At 38.9% G+C, this 16,858-nt stretch overlaps 2 protein-coding genes across 5 annotated transcripts; one reads left to right on the top strand and one right to left on the bottom strand.

The window, feature by feature from the left end:
• The first annotated feature begins 2,830 nt into the window (after positions 1 to 2,830).
• LOC105381398 (cytochrome b5) lies at positions 2,831 to 4,564 on the top strand. Its single transcript, XM_011551112.3, has 3 exons — positions 2,831 to 3,070; positions 3,645 to 3,972; positions 4,216 to 4,564. Exons 2-3 carry the CDS (start codon positions 3,718 to 3,720, stop codon positions 4,399 to 4,401), a joined length of 441 nt encoding a protein of 146 aa, XP_011549414.3. The 5' UTR covers positions 2,831 to 3,070; positions 3,645 to 3,717; the 3' UTR covers positions 4,402 to 4,564.
• Positions 4,565 to 5,005: 441 nt separating this feature from the next.
• Positions 5,006 to 16,450, bottom strand: LOC105381367 (metallophosphoesterase 1). 4 transcript variants are annotated; one of them, XM_011551075.3, is made up of 9 exons: positions 16,009 to 16,434; positions 15,734 to 15,923; positions 15,359 to 15,500; positions 14,878 to 14,931; positions 14,408 to 14,574; positions 14,187 to 14,269; positions 7,955 to 8,242; positions 7,427 to 7,581; positions 5,006 to 5,316 (listed from the first exon to the last, which is right to left on the bottom strand). In XM_011551075.3, exons 1-9 carry the CDS (start codon positions 16,132 to 16,134, stop codon positions 5,298 to 5,300), a joined length of 1,224 nt encoding a protein of 407 aa, XP_011549377.3. In that variant the 5' UTR covers positions 16,135 to 16,434; the 3' UTR covers positions 5,006 to 5,297. The 4 variants fall into 4 exon arrangements, with proteins under 4 accessions (XP_011549377.3, XP_048485500.1, XP_011549378.3 ...); XM_048629543.1 differs by lacking the exon at positions 15,734 to 15,923 and having other exon boundaries at positions 15,359 to 15,420; positions 16,009 to 16,450; XM_011551076.3 differs by lacking the exon at positions 14,878 to 14,931 and having other exon boundaries at positions 16,009 to 16,423.
• Between the last annotated feature and the right edge of the window lie 408 nt (positions 16,451 to 16,858).

Here is a 16,858-nt window from a genome sequence, read left to right as displayed (position 1 = left end):
GGAATCACAAATAATAGATAGTAAATGTGTGTTCCTTGCACTCTTGCACCCTCTTTTACGCTTTCCCAGATTATTTATTCCCCAACGGAGAAACCCTAAAGTTTACGAATCTGACCAGCTAGATCTAGTCTCTACTATTCGTAGTGGTGGGTATACTGAGAATGGGAAAATCCATAATATGTTTAACCATACAATAGTTGCTCTTCTAGACTTCAAACCAAGCGAAAGATTCCTTCAGTAGGTATGATAATCATAAGTATAAATTTTTCTTAGGGAAACTGGTAAGGAATAATAAAATTTCCATGTAAGTACTCAAAAGCTACTGCGAATATTTTAAGTGTTTTTGTGTTGATGTAACATGTTTGTTTATATTTCTAATCAAATCACATAGGTAATTAAATAAAACACAACATAATTATGATCATGATTAGACTCGTAAACATGACTTTTACTAATAGGTGGTACTCTCCACGAGGTGGTCAAAGACTGGAGTAAGTACATTAATGTATGCATTTACTATTTCTTTTGTGATAAATGTTAGTCTCAAATTATTTGAGAACCTAAAAATGTATATCTTACTTGCATACAAAACAAATATGTAAATATGTTATACATAATAAGCCCTTTTTATGCATGTTAAATTTAGGAAGCTTTCGGTTCTGAAACCCACTGACTACAGAGAATAGGATGTAAGAATGCCTTTGGAGATGGATGTTCTATATTTATATTACGTACATTCGTACATACCATACGCCTAGTTCTGCAAACGATCACCTTGAAAACGTTTCTTGTACTTACAGATTATTGAGAATGATTTCTATACTTTAGATAAAGCGGAGCGACCTTTATTAATAAATAATTACTGACCATAAACTGCTATTAATCATCATTATAATATGACATGTCTATTCCAGCCAGAGTTCACAGTGATTGCTTATAATACTTGTTATTTTGCAGGTGTTATCTGCACATGGCAACATGACAACACTTTAATACTTTACATCAACTTAACAACACTGAAGAAATTAGCAACAATTGTGCCTACACTTGATAAAAAGGTCAAATATCAACTTTAGACGGAGTGTGAACTTAGAGCTTTGCAAAATAATACGCTCTCGTTTTCATTTGCTTTGACAATTATTTAGGAATCGCTGTTTAATTTTTGGGTCAAATTCTAATTGACGTCATAGAAAATAATAATTTAATAATATTTCATTGATTATGTTTGTTCTCATTGCATCTTTCGATAATAGAAATATTATGAGTATTATGACTGCGACAAGATAAATATTTAACTTTTGTTTTGTTTGACAAGTTGTTATGCACAAAATAAACATGCGTAGTGACGTTAAAGTTGTTTGCGCTGGATTGTGCCGAGTTAAATCATAGGTTTTGACTTTTAGCTTAGTTTATCAAAACACAAGGTGGGTGGATGGCGATAAGGTGTTTTCAGCTATATCTTACACTTCCAGAAACCTGAGGTGATAGCTGGTGCAATCATCATTTGTTTATTGAATTGGAATTTCCCTACACCTACATTATATCAATGAAACCGATACCTACATAAATTTTTAACATTCGGTTACGAATAAAAATACAGTGATAAAACAAATGTTAAATTTATCTATAGGTACCTACAGAGTACTTAAAATACCCGAGCTGTGGGTCCCCTGTGAAGCTTCAAAATACTCACGTATTAATTATCTAATTCAAAATAAACACAACGCCGATAGTGAAAACCGGCCTTACGCAGAACGAATAGATATTGCATCAGTTTTTAAGCTAATGAAAAAAAGCCGTCTTCGGATCCCCTACAACTGGGAATTTTACCTGCGCAAAAAACTATCCAGCAACTGTTTAGATGAATTACATCATGCAGTCAACGGGTCATTTAGTTTGTTTTTGGAAAAAACTAGTTTTTGTTATGGTGGGAGATCGTTGACGTATTTTGTATTTGTTAGTATTGTTTGGTAGAAAACTTTCGATGTTTTTCCCGATTTGTTTTGATGCGGGAGTGACGCGTCCTGTGTTGTCGTCCCGGTTGTCGTCATGATTATTATGTTGATTACAGCAGGGCTAGGCGTTCATTCACCGAGTGACGTCACGCGCCGCCTGATCGCCGAACGGCCGAACACTGGCCCGCCTTCAGCAGCCAAGATACACTATCCTCTATGAGATGACCATGCTATGTTATTTAAAAGGTGTTAAAAACTAAATTATAACAATAACTTCTAGAAGTGGCTTCCTACCTGTTAGCTTAAAGGGTATTTTTCACTGAAATCAGAGCCAGTAAGTTAATATCCATAATGTTAAAGAATAACCTACCTAGAATACCTACATAATTTATAATTAAGATCTATTTATATCTATTTTAATAAGCATTTTTTTGTGATGTTATAAATACCTATATACCTACCTATTTTAGGGAACGGGGATATTATGTAAGCCAGTCTATCAAGATATAATTATTGAGTGATCACGTGATCAGTGTTTTCATTGAATGAAATATTGTTATTGTAGACATAACGTATTCTAAAATAGTATGGATTCATAAGATATTTTCTAATATACGGCTGCTAATAAGAAAAAGAAACCAAATAAGTACAAATAAAATCTCAAAAGCTGCATTACTAACTAAAAACTGAAATATATTTTAAAAAATGAGTATAAGCTTTACGAAAAAAACCACGTGGTTTGTTATTTTAAAAACTTTTATTTTCAAAAAGTTTAAGGCGCGAACTTGAGGGCGCGCGCTGGCAAGATAAGCGGGCGGTTACATCAGATTGGCGGCGCGTGCGCAGCCGGCTATATAAGCGCGGGCGACCGTGGCAACCAATCATTCTACAATCACAAGTGTACATGAACAGTTGAAGTTTTGTGGCAATGTTCTACGCTCTCATGATTTATACCATCAATCGTTCTGACTACGACAATACTTGGCTCAAAGACAATCAGTGGTGGCTCAGTGACAATTGGAGTGACAGTAATTCCCCTCGCTTCGAACACCAGCAGAGATAACGAAAGCTCCCGCCTGCAGCTCTCATTCGCTGATCAGAGGATTTTTTCAAAGGTAAATATTTTGTAAACACCATCGCTCGTGTCAAAACAAATTGTAATTATCATTATATTTTAATTTAATGAAGTTATTATTTACAAATTAATTTATCCCTCTTTTGTTTTATTAAATAATAAGTTTACTTATTAGATTTAAATAATTTCAGTACCTTTTCGGTGATAAGTGAGGTTTTTTAAGATAAGAAAACATCCAGAAATTAGCAATTACTAAGAGAAACACAATACAAAGATAACGCTTAACCCGGTGCGCCCGCGGGGGTCATGTTATCAAGAAATTTTGGAGATTCTTTTTGTTGCAAACTGCTTATCTTTTAACGAGCTTGCGTCAAGTCAGGCCACCGATAACTTAACTTAACAATTATTCGCGAATTGTGATAACTTAGGCCATTCAATGCTCCAACCTCAATCCAATAACTAGATTACGCCGCCCAGGCTACAACCTAACGGCCTAGGCAACTAGTCAGGTAACGCGACACCCGCGCCTAGCCACCCATATCGCGCACACATTAGTTACTTCCTACCTGCAACTCCTTTCTATATCACTAATAAGGTTTCTTAATTCTCCACAGTCGCCGACAAACGGTCAATCGCCCGCAACCCGCGTGGACAAATCGACATATTCGAAGAAGGATTGAAGTGAGAATGGCGCAAGTGCAAGAGATGAGTCTCCCGTCGCTGTCGGTGGGGCAGGATAAGTCGGACTACCTGTCGCTGACGATGGCGGCTCTTCGGCTGGTCAACCCCTGGGCGGCCGCCGAGCCCGCCTGGCGCCCGGAGCCCGAGGACGCTCGCGACCGCGTCATCACCCTGGCCGAGGTCGCCTGCCACGACACTTACAACGACTGCTGGGTCGTGATCTATGATCGCGTCTACAACATCACCGGCTTTTTCAATGAGGTAGGTTTTGCTACTTGTTTTAAATACATTCTTAAAAATTATTTCCTTTTTTTAAATTACTGACTTAACATTCTCAGATCAGCCTCTCATCTCTTTTCATAATCAGTTCCCATCAATTTCTTTAACAATCAAAGTTTTTATAAGTATTTATATATTTTTCCTGAAAGTCCTGAAGCCATCCCAATTGTTCAGTTTTGAAACCTAAACTATATTTCTAACAGCACATGTTTCGTTCTATTCCAGCACCCCGGTGGCGCAGACATAATGCTGGAGTACGCGGGGCGCGACGCCAGCGTGGCCTACCGCGGCTCCGGCCACTCCCGCATGGCTGCTAAAGCGCTAGATCGCTTCCTCATCGGCGAGCTGCCGATGCACGAGCGCATGTACCGCCGCCCCGGAGGCATGAGGCTCAGCGATATACCCGACTAGCCTCGAGCGCTTTACGCTATCTGGAGATAGGAAGAAGCTTATAACATTCCGCCAAAAGGTTACTAAGTTGAGTTGCCAGTCGAATATCAGTAGTACTTATATTTTTAGTTGTTATGTATTTCCGATTTCGGTTTCAACCGGTATTCTTATTTTCCCGTTTAGAGTACAGATAATTGTAGTTAACATTGTTGTTTTATGAACTTATCTTAATAATTTTCACGCAGTTTTGACGTGCTGCCAATTGTTCGATTTATTATCAAAAACAAAAAAAAAAACACGCACTCACGCCTTGTACTAATGTACTCCCTTGCGGGGTAGGCAGAGGTGCATTGCTGCACCCACTTTTCGCCAGAGTGTTATGTTAGTCCCAATGTAATAGGGGGCGAGCCTATTGCCATTTTACGGGCACATCCAAGACCCGAGAACAAATATCTGCCCCAGCCGGGAATCGAACCCGGGACCATCGGCTCAGTAGTCAGGGTCACTAACCACTACGCCATTCGGACGTCATTTATTATCACCCAGACAATTTTACAGCTTACAAGTTCGATAACATTCTGTTTTGTGGTAATAGCATGTTGTAAGATTGTTAAGTATTTATTTATCTTTGCATTTATTTAGTTTTAGAGGCAGTGTAAGGAGAGGTAGTTAAGTTAGTTCAGTATTAAACCTAATTAATATTAAGAACAAGTTTCAAGCAGAGCTTCTGCATTTTGGTTTTTTTAAAGTTCCTATTTTTGTTATTTTGTATGTAATTTCAATAAACATAGCGTTTAAAATATTTCTTTCTCTCTTTTATTTATAACCTGTAAGAACACATAGGTAGGTAGATATAAAATAAATTAAGTATAAAATCACTTACATAGAAAAAAAATATCACTAGAGCCAGCGAACCATCAGACTTTCTTGTCAGACCTGAAACAATATAAATAAATTTTAGTTAACAAACTTTATAATACATACAACAAAAAAACTCTCACAAATAAATCTTAGTTAGGTACAGTGAGTCACCCTGTTTTGGCTTACTATACCCTTTTTGCAGCACCCTGTAGTCTATTCAAAGATTGTCTGGTATCTGAGAGACTAGACTTTAGTAGGTACATAATGCATTTAAAGTTAGACGACTGAACCGGCACCAGTTACTGGCACCATCGGGTGATACTGAATCGCCAGAACAGCTGAGCAGCGCCAAGTAAGTATTGCTAGGAGTCAAGTATTGCTGGAATATTGAGATTAGAGTGACACGCACTGTCTCAGTTACATGGAATCTTTATCGACTTAGATAAAGGTCATGATTCCCGTTAAACATGGCAATGTGATTGGTGGGATGCGTATTCAATAATTTTATCTACGCCGATAAAGATGCCATGCAGCTCGCACGAGGTGTAAGGGATCGGACGTTCGCTTTCTATAGCGCCGCCGTCTGTGACCGACACGTCTGATTCATTTCTGAGTGCAACCGCAACAAAGCCAACATACTAAACATTCAGACACTGTAGTCGTAGCACACTTTTATAAAAAAATTATAGTGCTAAAAGTATCGCTGTGGCACATTCCTGTATGCAAACCCTGTTAGCAATACGTAGCATACTTTATACAATTTTTACCGGGTTAAAATTCAGGGACTGCCAATCCGTAGTGTGTAGTAAAATCAACTTTTGCTTTCAAAGGAAGGAAAATTATTTGTCTACATACATACAATTATTTTATTCGCGAATTAAAAAAAAGTCGTAGAAATAAAGTGGTTCATAATGACGCCCTGAGTGCCCCCCTTTCGGCTTAGTATTTACAACACATATTTGTTGTATGTATCTAAGTATTGGCAGTGGGCTGGTCACGTCTGTCGAAGAACCGATGACCGATGGGGTAAACGTGTTCTGGAGTGGAGGCCGCGACTAGGCAAACGTAGTGTGGGTCGCCGTCCGGCTAGATGGGGTCACGACTTGCGAAAGGTGGCTGGTTATGATTGGATGCGGAAAGCTAAAGATCGCATCCAGTGGCGTGCTTTGGGAGAGGCCTACGTCCAGCAGTGGACTGCTATAGGCTGATGATGATGATGATCTAAGTATTTATCATTAAAAACAGAAAATATCTCTAGTAGTTACTTTTATAAATGCAATACATGTACGCCTTATTAATTTATCACATAAGTCTATCATTCACCTAAAGGTTGGCTGGAAGAGATCGCTTTTAGTGATAAGACCACCTATTGTACTTACTCTTTCTTGTAACTTAGAACAAAAAAAACAGGATGATCCCTTGAGTCATCCCGTTTCCGACATACCCTCCCACTTTTGGAACACCCTATATATTATTTTTCTTGTTTGACGTCATGAGTACGATCGCACGTGTACTGTGCAGTGGTTTTACCGGATGGGTTCATAGATCAAGATCAGCCAGTCACCTATAATATCGATTTATATCGGAAGTCGACTATGATAATATTCTTGGTTTATCGGTTATCGAATCTGATTATCAGTTACACTATTTACATCACAACCCGCCTATGTTAGCCTAGTCATGGTTTGCGTCGAGCAAGAAAATAACAATGACAAGCATTTACTTACCACCCTACCCAAGATTAGATTAACCCCCTTATTCATAAAAATAGTTAGTGGACGCTATTGAACTGTTTTGTTCCTCTCTGACAAAGTTCAAATTATTTTCGGTCAGAGTGACAACAGTTCATAACATTTTTATGAATAAGACTGTGTCCACCGCTGGAGTATAAGATGTTGGCGCAGAGACAGCTAAGCTTCTGTGGGCATGGGCAGGCCACGTTTACCGAATGCATCCGGCACGATGTTAATAATAGCCTTTACGATAATTGCTCTTATACTTTCTTTTGAGCGGCTCAGCTAAATGAGCCACTCAAATAGTACTTAAGCATAACCAAGTGGTAGCAAGCTACAGACGAAGGCGCCTCAGGGTACCCTTTTGCGTGGACGGCGTCAGGAAGTCTTTGGGAAGGCCTTTTCCCAGCAATATGACATAGATTTTTTTACTAAACACATAAAGAACTTACCACAGTCTCTGTGTGTAGTAAGTCTTGCCGCAGTGGTAGTAATACTTGAGGTAGAGCAGCAGGGCGATGCAGAGCAGGATTGCGGTGACTTGTAGAGTCGCCTCGCGAGGCAGTGCGCACTTGAACATCTTGATCTCGTCGGGAGATATTGTGAACTGAAATAGGTGTGATGGTGTTAGTATTGGTTTATGAAGACAAACACATAAGGTTGTATCGCCTAGGGAGGAGAGGAGAGAATTACAAATAGATCGAATTCACAGTACAGATTTATCAATTCTGACACGCGTAAAAATATAGCACGATAGCCGGTTCAGTACGGTGGGTAATAAAATAATAGGTACTTTTGACTTCAGTTTCGTAGTTAAAACATACACAAAAAAACATACAGACAAATTGAGAACATTCTCCTTTTTTTGAAGTTGTTTAATAAAAATATATGCATAATAATATGCATATACTTACCCTTTTAGTTTTAGTACCTAATCTTATTCTTATCTATTTACATATGCAAGTTTATATTATACTTACCAAATAATACTTCGGATCCAGTCTATTCCGCCACGAGAACGACGGCACAGTGTACTCGACAAACTCAATCTTATGTTCATTAGTCGGCACGAAGCTATGTCTCAGTAGACAACTGTGGTGTGTATGGCCTCCCAGTGCAGCTCTAGGCAACAGTTTCTCTACGAGGTACTCTGTGGACTCTTTGGACAGGCAGTCCCAGCGCTCCTCGAAGCGAAGGTGTCGGTCGGGGAGAGGGGCCGCGTCGGGCTCCGTGCATTCGGAGTCCGAGTGGCGGTACAGCGGGTAGTGCTGGAATGGAGGGTGAATGGGTTATATAGTGGCATTCATAGAGCATGGAAAGTGTGAATGGGTTATATATTTGTAGGGACGACATAACAATGTATACCTAGCACGATATAGTTCAGCTTACTTTGCACCTTAGTAATCTAAGTCAGTCTCGGGTTGGCCGGGTTGTGAGTGGTCGCATACCAATTAACTTTTAACCATATTTCAAGTGCTAAATAAATATATAGTTACGTGGACTTATAATCTATTATTCGCAACCCAATCCCCGAGTCTCAACATTGGTGACCCGACGATTGAAGTGAACCGCGATCGATAAAGTGCAATCATGAACCCTTCTCCGTCACTTCCGGCCGGTGAAAACGCTTTGGCGCAGATCACGGTGTCCAGCAGGATACCGGACTTCTGGAAGGAGTCCCCACGCCTGTGGTTTGCCCAATTCGAGGCGGTGGTGGCCAATCAGAAGCTGGCCGACGAATCACGCTATAACTTAGTGATAGCAAAGCTAAGCCGCGAGCACGTCGAGCAGGTCAGTGACATTGTATTAACGCCTCCTGACACAAAGAAATACGAAGCGCTTAAAACTCGACTTCTCGTTGTTTATGAGGAGTCTGAAGTTCGACAGGTCCAGAAGCTGCTGAAGGAACTGGAGCTAGGCGACCAGAAACCCTCCCAACTACTCAGGAGGATGCGAGACCTGGCAAAGAAAAAATTCAATGATGAAACATTAAATATGCTGTGGATGGGGCATCTACCATCAGCAGTACAGGCAATTCTGACGGTGAGTGAAGTGAAAGATCTAGAGAAACTGGCTGGCATGGCAGATAAGGTAGTCGAAACGACCCGATTTGCTGAGATCCAGGAGCTGTCATGTATGCGGAGCAGTGCCGTACCCAGTTCATCAGCCACGCAGGCTACCCTCGTTGAGCAGATAGCTCAGCTCACGCGGCGCTTGGACAACATGGAGACGTCGAGGTCAAGAGGCAGGTCAGTTGGTCGTAACGGATGGAAGAGTCATCGCTCTGCGTCACGAAGTCGCGACCGGTCTGAACGCGTAAGGAGAGGAGACCCTAACTGGATGTGCTTCTACCACTTCCGGTACAAAGGAAAGGCCAACAAGTGCATTCAGCCTTGCGCATGGCAGAAGCAGCAGGAGTCAGAAGCAGGAAAAAACTAGATTCGGTGCAGCCAGAGGCGAGCAGCTGTACCGGTATAATCAGCAAACGCCTGTGTATTAGAGATAAAAAAAGTGGACTAAAATTTTTGGTGGATACCGGTGCTAACGTATCTGTGTTACCTGTGTCGAAGTATAACCATTTCGCGAGTGATTGTAGTGAATATAAGCTATATGCAGCAAATGGTAGTGTGATAAAGACATTCGGTACAAAAACAATGATATTGGACTTTTGTTTACGTCGACCGTATAAATGGACATTTATTATAGCGGAGGTAACGCAACCAATATTAGGAGCAGATTTCTTGGCTCACCACGGTTTGATTGTGGATTTATCTTCCTCTAGGTTAATTGATGATTTGACAAAATTGAAATCTATTGCCAGTATAGTGGAGGTGGATCAACCCACCGTGACAACAGTGGAGGATACGCACCCATTTCATGATTTGTTATGTAAGTACGTAAATATTACTAAACCTGCATCGTATAAGGAAGTACCTACACACGGTGTTTTTCACCACATCGAAACAACTGGACCTCCAGTATACGCTCGAGCTAGACCGTTACCACCATCTAGATATAAGAAAGTACAAGAGGAGTTTCGTTTTATGCAGGAAACAGGTATATGTAGGCCTTCAAAGAGCCCTTGGGCCAGTCCACTTCATGTGGTACCCAAGAAAAATGGGGAGTTACGTCCATGTGGGGATTATAGGAAACTAAACTCTATTACCAAGCCGGACAGATACCCGATACCTCGTTTATCTGACTTTACGTACATACTAACGGGTAAGAAAGTATTTTCTAAGATTGATATAAATAGGGCTTATCACTGTATTAGCACTGCACCAGAAGATATAGAGAAAACTGCAATAATCACGCCGTTTGGTTTGTTTGAATTCCCGCGCATGACGTTTGGGTTGCGTAACGCCGCGCAAACGTTCCAGCGATTCATGCACCATACTGTTTTTCAGGATCTGGACGTTGATTGTAAAAATAGTATCTTTTCCTATATCGATGACGTCATTTTAGCATCGCCTGACGAAGCTACACATCGTAAGCATCTAGAGTCATTATTTAAGCAGTTCGAAAGGTATAATCTTACTATAAATATGACAAAATGTGTGTTTGGAAAGGCAGAGATAGATTTTTTAGGCTATCATGTCACATCAGATGGGATTCGTCCACTGGATGATAAAGTTAAAGCCGTTAACGAATTTCCGCGGCCCAACAACATCGATGAATTGCGACGATTTTTGGGCATGGTTAATTTTTATAGGTCTCATATACCAAATGCAGTTTCATCTCAATCGATACTTACTAGTTTCATTCATGGCTCTAAAAAGAAGGACAAAACACCTATTGCTTGGACGCCAGACGCTGAGCTAGCATTTGAGGAATGTAAGGCGAGCTTGTGCGATGCGGTCATGCTGTCTCACCCGGTAGCGGATGCACCGCTCGCACTTATGACCGACTCTTCGGACACCTGCGTGGGTGCAGTGTTGCAACAACGTGTTGATAACGCTTGGTTACCTTTAGGTTACTTCTCAAAAAGTTTGTCTAAGACGGAACGGAAGTATAGCACGTATGATAGAGAGTTGTTAGGTATCTACTTAGCCATTCGTCATTTTCGGAATATGGTCGAGGGACGAATGCTGACAGTTTATACAGATCATAAACCTATTACGTTCGCGTTTAGTAAAATAAATAGCGAGAAAGAGTTACCTAGACGTACACGTCACCTAATGTTTATCAGTGAGTTCACCACAGATATCAGACATGTGAGTGGGCAAGACAATGTTGTTGCGGACACGTTATCACGCGTCGCAACTATTAGCTGTCCCACGGTTATAGACTACGAGGAACTCGCTAGGGAACAACAACAAGATACCTATATCTTACAAGTGTTGAATTCTGATGACACTGACGTTGCAGTTAAAAAAATAATACTACCTGGTAGTAGTTCATTTATTTTTTGCAATATTAGTAATGACAGAATTAGACCGTACTTACCTGAGAAGTTTCGACGTATAGCTTTTGATACAGTACATAATTTAAGTCACCCTGGAACCAGGACTACACGAAAATTGGTACAAGATCGTTTTTATTGGCCAAGTATGAATCGCGATGTTAGTCAATGGACTAAGACATGTATTCAATGTCAGCGATCAAAGGTCAACCGACATACGATGTCAGCTTTGGGATCGTTTCCCCAGTGTGACAGATTCGAACACATTCACGTAGATTTAGTAGGACCTCTACCGATTTCACCAGATGGGTTCAGATATTGTCTTACTATAATAGATAGAGGAACGCGGTGGCCAGAATGTTTTCCTACAAAAGATATAACTGCTGAAACTGTTGCACGAGTTATTCATGATAACTGGGTATGTAGATTTGGCAGCCCTAGGTTCCTGACTTCCGACCAGGGCCGGCAGTTTGAAAGCAATTTATTCAGTGAACTTATGAAATTATTAGGCATAAAAAAACTACGTACAACACCCTACCACCCACAGAGCAACGGGGCGGTAGAGCGCTGGCACAGATCGCTTAAAGCTGCGTTGACTGCTCGCTTATGTAATGCACCATCATCATGGGTGTCGGAATTACCTACGGTGTTACTAGGGCTTAGGACAGCGGTGAGGAGCGATAACGGGATAAGCGCAGCGGAATTGACTTACGGAACTACTTTGCGTTTACCTGCAGATTATTATGATACTAAGTCGAACTTAAATATTGATAGCAGTAATGAGTACGTATGGAAATTAAGAGATAATATAAGGAAATTTCGTTCTATGGCAATTAGGGAAAATAAAAATGGTAATATATTTATACATCCTGATTTAGAGACTTGCAGTCACGTTTTTATACGAAACGACGCTGTTCGTAGGCCTTTACAGCCTACGTACGATGGTCCTTTTCGTGTGTTGGATAGAAATAGGAAGGTATATTACATTCAAATGTCAAATAGAAAAGTTCATATTTCTATAGACCGTTTAAAACCAGCATATTGCTTGAGTGAACGTAACGACGAATCTTCAACGACGGACACTGAGGTTCCTAATCACGATTCTCCTGTCACTTGTACCACGCGCAGTGGAAGAGTAACAAGAGTACCTATACGATTCAGGTGAAGTTATTTAGGTACTTATTGTAGGTATTTTTTTAGGTACTTTTTTTTTGTAGATGATAAGTATGTCAACTAAATTTAATTAATATAAGTAATAAGAATACCTTGTATTTGTATTTCATATTTGTATTTTTGATGATATTCGATTATATTGTTATAACATGCACTATCTTACTAAGAATTTTAGTTTTATTATTTCGTCCAGTGAAAGCTACGATAATATTAAGCGACGCGATATACCTTTAATTTAGTTAACAATCAATGTAACAGCTAGCATAGCTACGTATCGCTTAGTAGTATGATAGCACCTTTACAGTTAGAATAAGTAGGTTGCGTATAAGCATTAATACACTTTATATACATAAGTCTTTGCAAATATTTTTATTGTATCACGGATTGATTACTCGCAGTACTTATTGTCCAAATTAACAATACCTATACAATGGGTAAATCATACAGCAAGTCAGAGGAAATTATCATCGCCCAAAATGGCGCGAATAATGCTAGTAATAGCTCATTAGAGCAGAAGATAGAAGTATATGGCACAGTGGTGGCAAGTTTTCTTGTATTGTTTTTATTATGTGCTACGTGTCTCTTGTGCAAAAAGTGTAAAAAAGGAGTGAAAACCTGGGCTCGAAAGGAGTTCATTACTGCAATTTCATTAGATCAATTGGACAAAACTGCTAGGCAACAAACAGCTGCCAACGCGCAGTACGCATGAACAGTGTATCTACATCCTTATCTAATGTTACTGTTTCTTCTTACTTAGTATTATATGTGTTTGTAACTTGATCTTCATGTTATTGTATTTACATGTCTTGTATGTGTGCGACCACGACGGCAACTTGGTGTTTAAAATTTATTAGTAGGTATTACAGATCATTTGTAACTTTGTTCCAAAATGTTTGACATATTTTTTTCAAAAAAGGGGAGGAATGATGTAGGGACGACATAACAATGTATACCTAGCACGATATAGTTCAGCTTACTTTGCACCTTAGTAATCTAAGTCAGTCTCGGGTTGGCCGGGTTGTGAGTGGTCGCATACCAATTAACTTTTAACCATATTTCAAGTGCTAAATAAATATATAGTTACGTGGACTTATAATCTATTATTCGCAACCCAATCCCCGAGTCTCAACATATTCATATAGGGCATGGCCGAGTTGCAAGAAGGAATTTTAAGATAATGATGTCGATTCTGAAGGCAGTAATTCTAAATTTAGAGCTGTCAAAACCTTAATTTCTGTATTTAAAATTCGACTCTATGATTGTTTCCGTAAATGTCATTTTATGGTAGTAATTTTTTTAGTTTGACAGCGTTAACATTAGAATTTCTGCCTTCAGAATCGACATCAATGTCGGCATTAAATCTATGTCTATCTCTTTCTGTCCGTATACTGCCAAAGCAAGGCAGCAACACATTTAAGGTCGACATTAGTGGTAAGGTCCTTTCTGCAACTCAGCGTAACAGCATGATCAGAATTAGCCCGCTCGTCTATAGATCATGCCTTCGATTTCGCTCACGCGCGATATAACGTGTCTGTGCGTAATCTTATCGTGTAAACGCCACTTTAGTCGACTGAATGTTGTCGCGGCGCCTTTGCCCATAAGGGATTATAGGATATATCAGTGTAAAGATTGTTTACCTGCATAATTATTGGCCGACTGTAATGTTCAACTTTATCAGCACCTTTACATAAAGATGAACCTCTGCTGCACTTCAAAATATCTGAAATTAAATGAAGTTACAACTGAGATTCAATGAAGCAACAGCAAAATGTCTCGAATGACATTATGATTCATAATAATTATACTAAATGGATATTATTTTTGTCATCTAATTATTATCATCAACAATAAAACTTACTGGCTATTTTATCAATCTCTGCTACTGCGCGGGAGCAGAGAGAGCACCCATCTCCTTCCATTGCCATAGAGTTGATAAGGACAAAGTGATTCCCTCTGATTGAGATGAGCTGTACTGGTGGTGCAGACAGTTTCTTCTCAAAGCGGCTTGCAAGATGTGGTGTTATTCTGTCAAAGATAAAAATAGTTTTAGCTAACTACTTTTATAATGAATTGCTTAACTCACAAATAGTAGTATGAACTCTAAAATTTCACTTGCCTTACTTTGGCTGTGAAAACTTAATGTAAAGGTTGCTTTTGCAGAATTTATACCAATAAAACATTGTATTCTAGCTTGCATGAATTGAAAGAACGACCAACACTTTAGCAATTTAAAAATAAGTATGTGGATTGGCAAATTGGTATGTGAGTTTGTTACTGTCAATCTACCAATATTTTAACAAAAAATAAACTGAGAACTTAAGTATTTACCGAGGGAAATTGTCTAGTTCTCTAGTTTCCATGAGAACATATTCAAGCATGTCACTTTAACAAAAAATATAAATGTTTAAAATTAATAAGTAGATAATTATTGTTTTAAATATTTAGGTATATGATTATTGTTCTTATATAATTCATATTTATACAGGGTGACTCTTTCATAGGTGCACATCCGGAAGTATGTCACAGAGCTTTTCATTCTGAACAACTTTTGTTATGATGACCTAGGCATATTCCAGAAAAAAATATCTACTCCCCATACACCGTGTCATGTAAACATAAACAACCATTTTTTGTATGGTGATGCATCTTTTTTTTTTCATTATATCCCAAGGTTATAACAGAATTTGTTCAGAATGAAGAGCTCTGTACCTAACATACTTTCAGATATGCACCTATGAAAGACTCACCCTGTAGAATGTACATGGGTTGGTTATTTAGGGCATATAAAATAAAAATAAAAACAGTTCACCTGTAATGAAATCCAATGTCATGGTTGCCCACTACTACAAACATCTTAGTTTCTGGAGGCACCTGAAACAGTTTGTGAAACCTTTCTACATAATCTTCAAATTCTTTTTCAGGGCACCATTTTCCTTCATCAAAAAGATCACCTGAAAATGTATATTACTTGCATTTTTTATTTGTTTTTTATAGAAACATAAGTCCCTCAACCCATTGTTATTATGTAGGTAGGTACATCTTAAGACTGTCTCAGTGTATTCCACTTTGACATCTTAGTACCTATCCAATATAATTTGGCTTGGTTCTTTTTTACTAGTTTATGAAGGGAAAAAGCCTGTACTAGGAACTTTTTGGGTGTCTTCACAATAATAAAGTAACAAACCTAAAACAAAAACCACTTCTGGTCTCTGCAGCGTCATGGCAGTCTGGAATGCTCTGTGCATTTGCCACTCCCGCCGCCACTTGTCCAGCCACTGGCCATTGCGGGAACCTAGCAAGTGCGTGTCTGCCAACACCATGGCTCTCACTGGCTCTACGTTACTGGGCTCGTTATTGAGCTGTGGCCAGTCACACTGGAAATGAAATTGAGATTATAGTCAAGGAAAAACAAAGGTTCTTCTTAACTACTTACATCGTAGAATATGCGATTATACGTACCTGTATTTGTGTAACATAGTATATAAGATATTCACAGTAGATGTAAATAAATAGAAGCCCTAAAATGAATCGGATTAAAATCCCTTTCGCCAACTGTTGCTTCCATTTTGAAAGAGACCAAAGCATATTCCTCCTTATTTCCCAGTTACTATATGCAGGGAATTTGTACACTTCAAATCACTGCTGTAATTACAGTACCATTGCTATTGCAGTAGAGAAACATATTTAATTTTAATAAAATTGAAATGTAGAAAAGCCGGTGCCATATCAGTTTGTTGTGACGTTTTTATTTTTTATTTCCGCTATTCCGCCGCAGATCAACCACGAAATCGTTTTCTATCTTTTATTTTTATATTAAATTATTAAAGCCAAGAAAACTGTTGTACATAAATACAATAACATTTAAATTAAATAGTTTTATTACAAGTTTGTATTTTTCGCGGAAATACAATAGTTTATAGTTTTTTCTTATTTTTATTTTATTTTTATTTTATTTTAAGGTTTACACAACAGGTTAACATCAATTTTAAATATGTAACTTAATTCTAAATACTTTTTTAGATATTAACCCAAAAGGCGTGTAGACACAAACATATTACGATCATTGACTTATATTACTAGCGTAAGGACAGGCCCAACCGCTTTAGAAAATGACACCGTCGCGTTGGCCCTAAAATCTCATAAATCTGTCATAATTTGTATGAATTAGGGCCAGCGCGCGGGTGCCATTTTCTTTTGACAAAACGTTCTGACGGGCGTATCCTTCCTTTTGAAATCATTGATTACGATATTAATAGAAGCAGAGCTTTATGCTATGTTGATATAAACTAAAAGTTGATATGAACTAAAA

The sequence above is a fragment of the Plutella xylostella genome, chromosome 4, assembly GCF_932276165.1.
Source record: "Plutella xylostella chromosome 4, ilPluXylo3.1, whole genome shotgun sequence".
NCBI lineage: Eukaryota > Metazoa > Arthropoda > Insecta > Lepidoptera > Plutellidae > Plutella > Plutella xylostella.
Note: the sequence above shows the minus strand (reverse complement) of the source record. Positions and strands in the feature narration are given on the sequence as shown.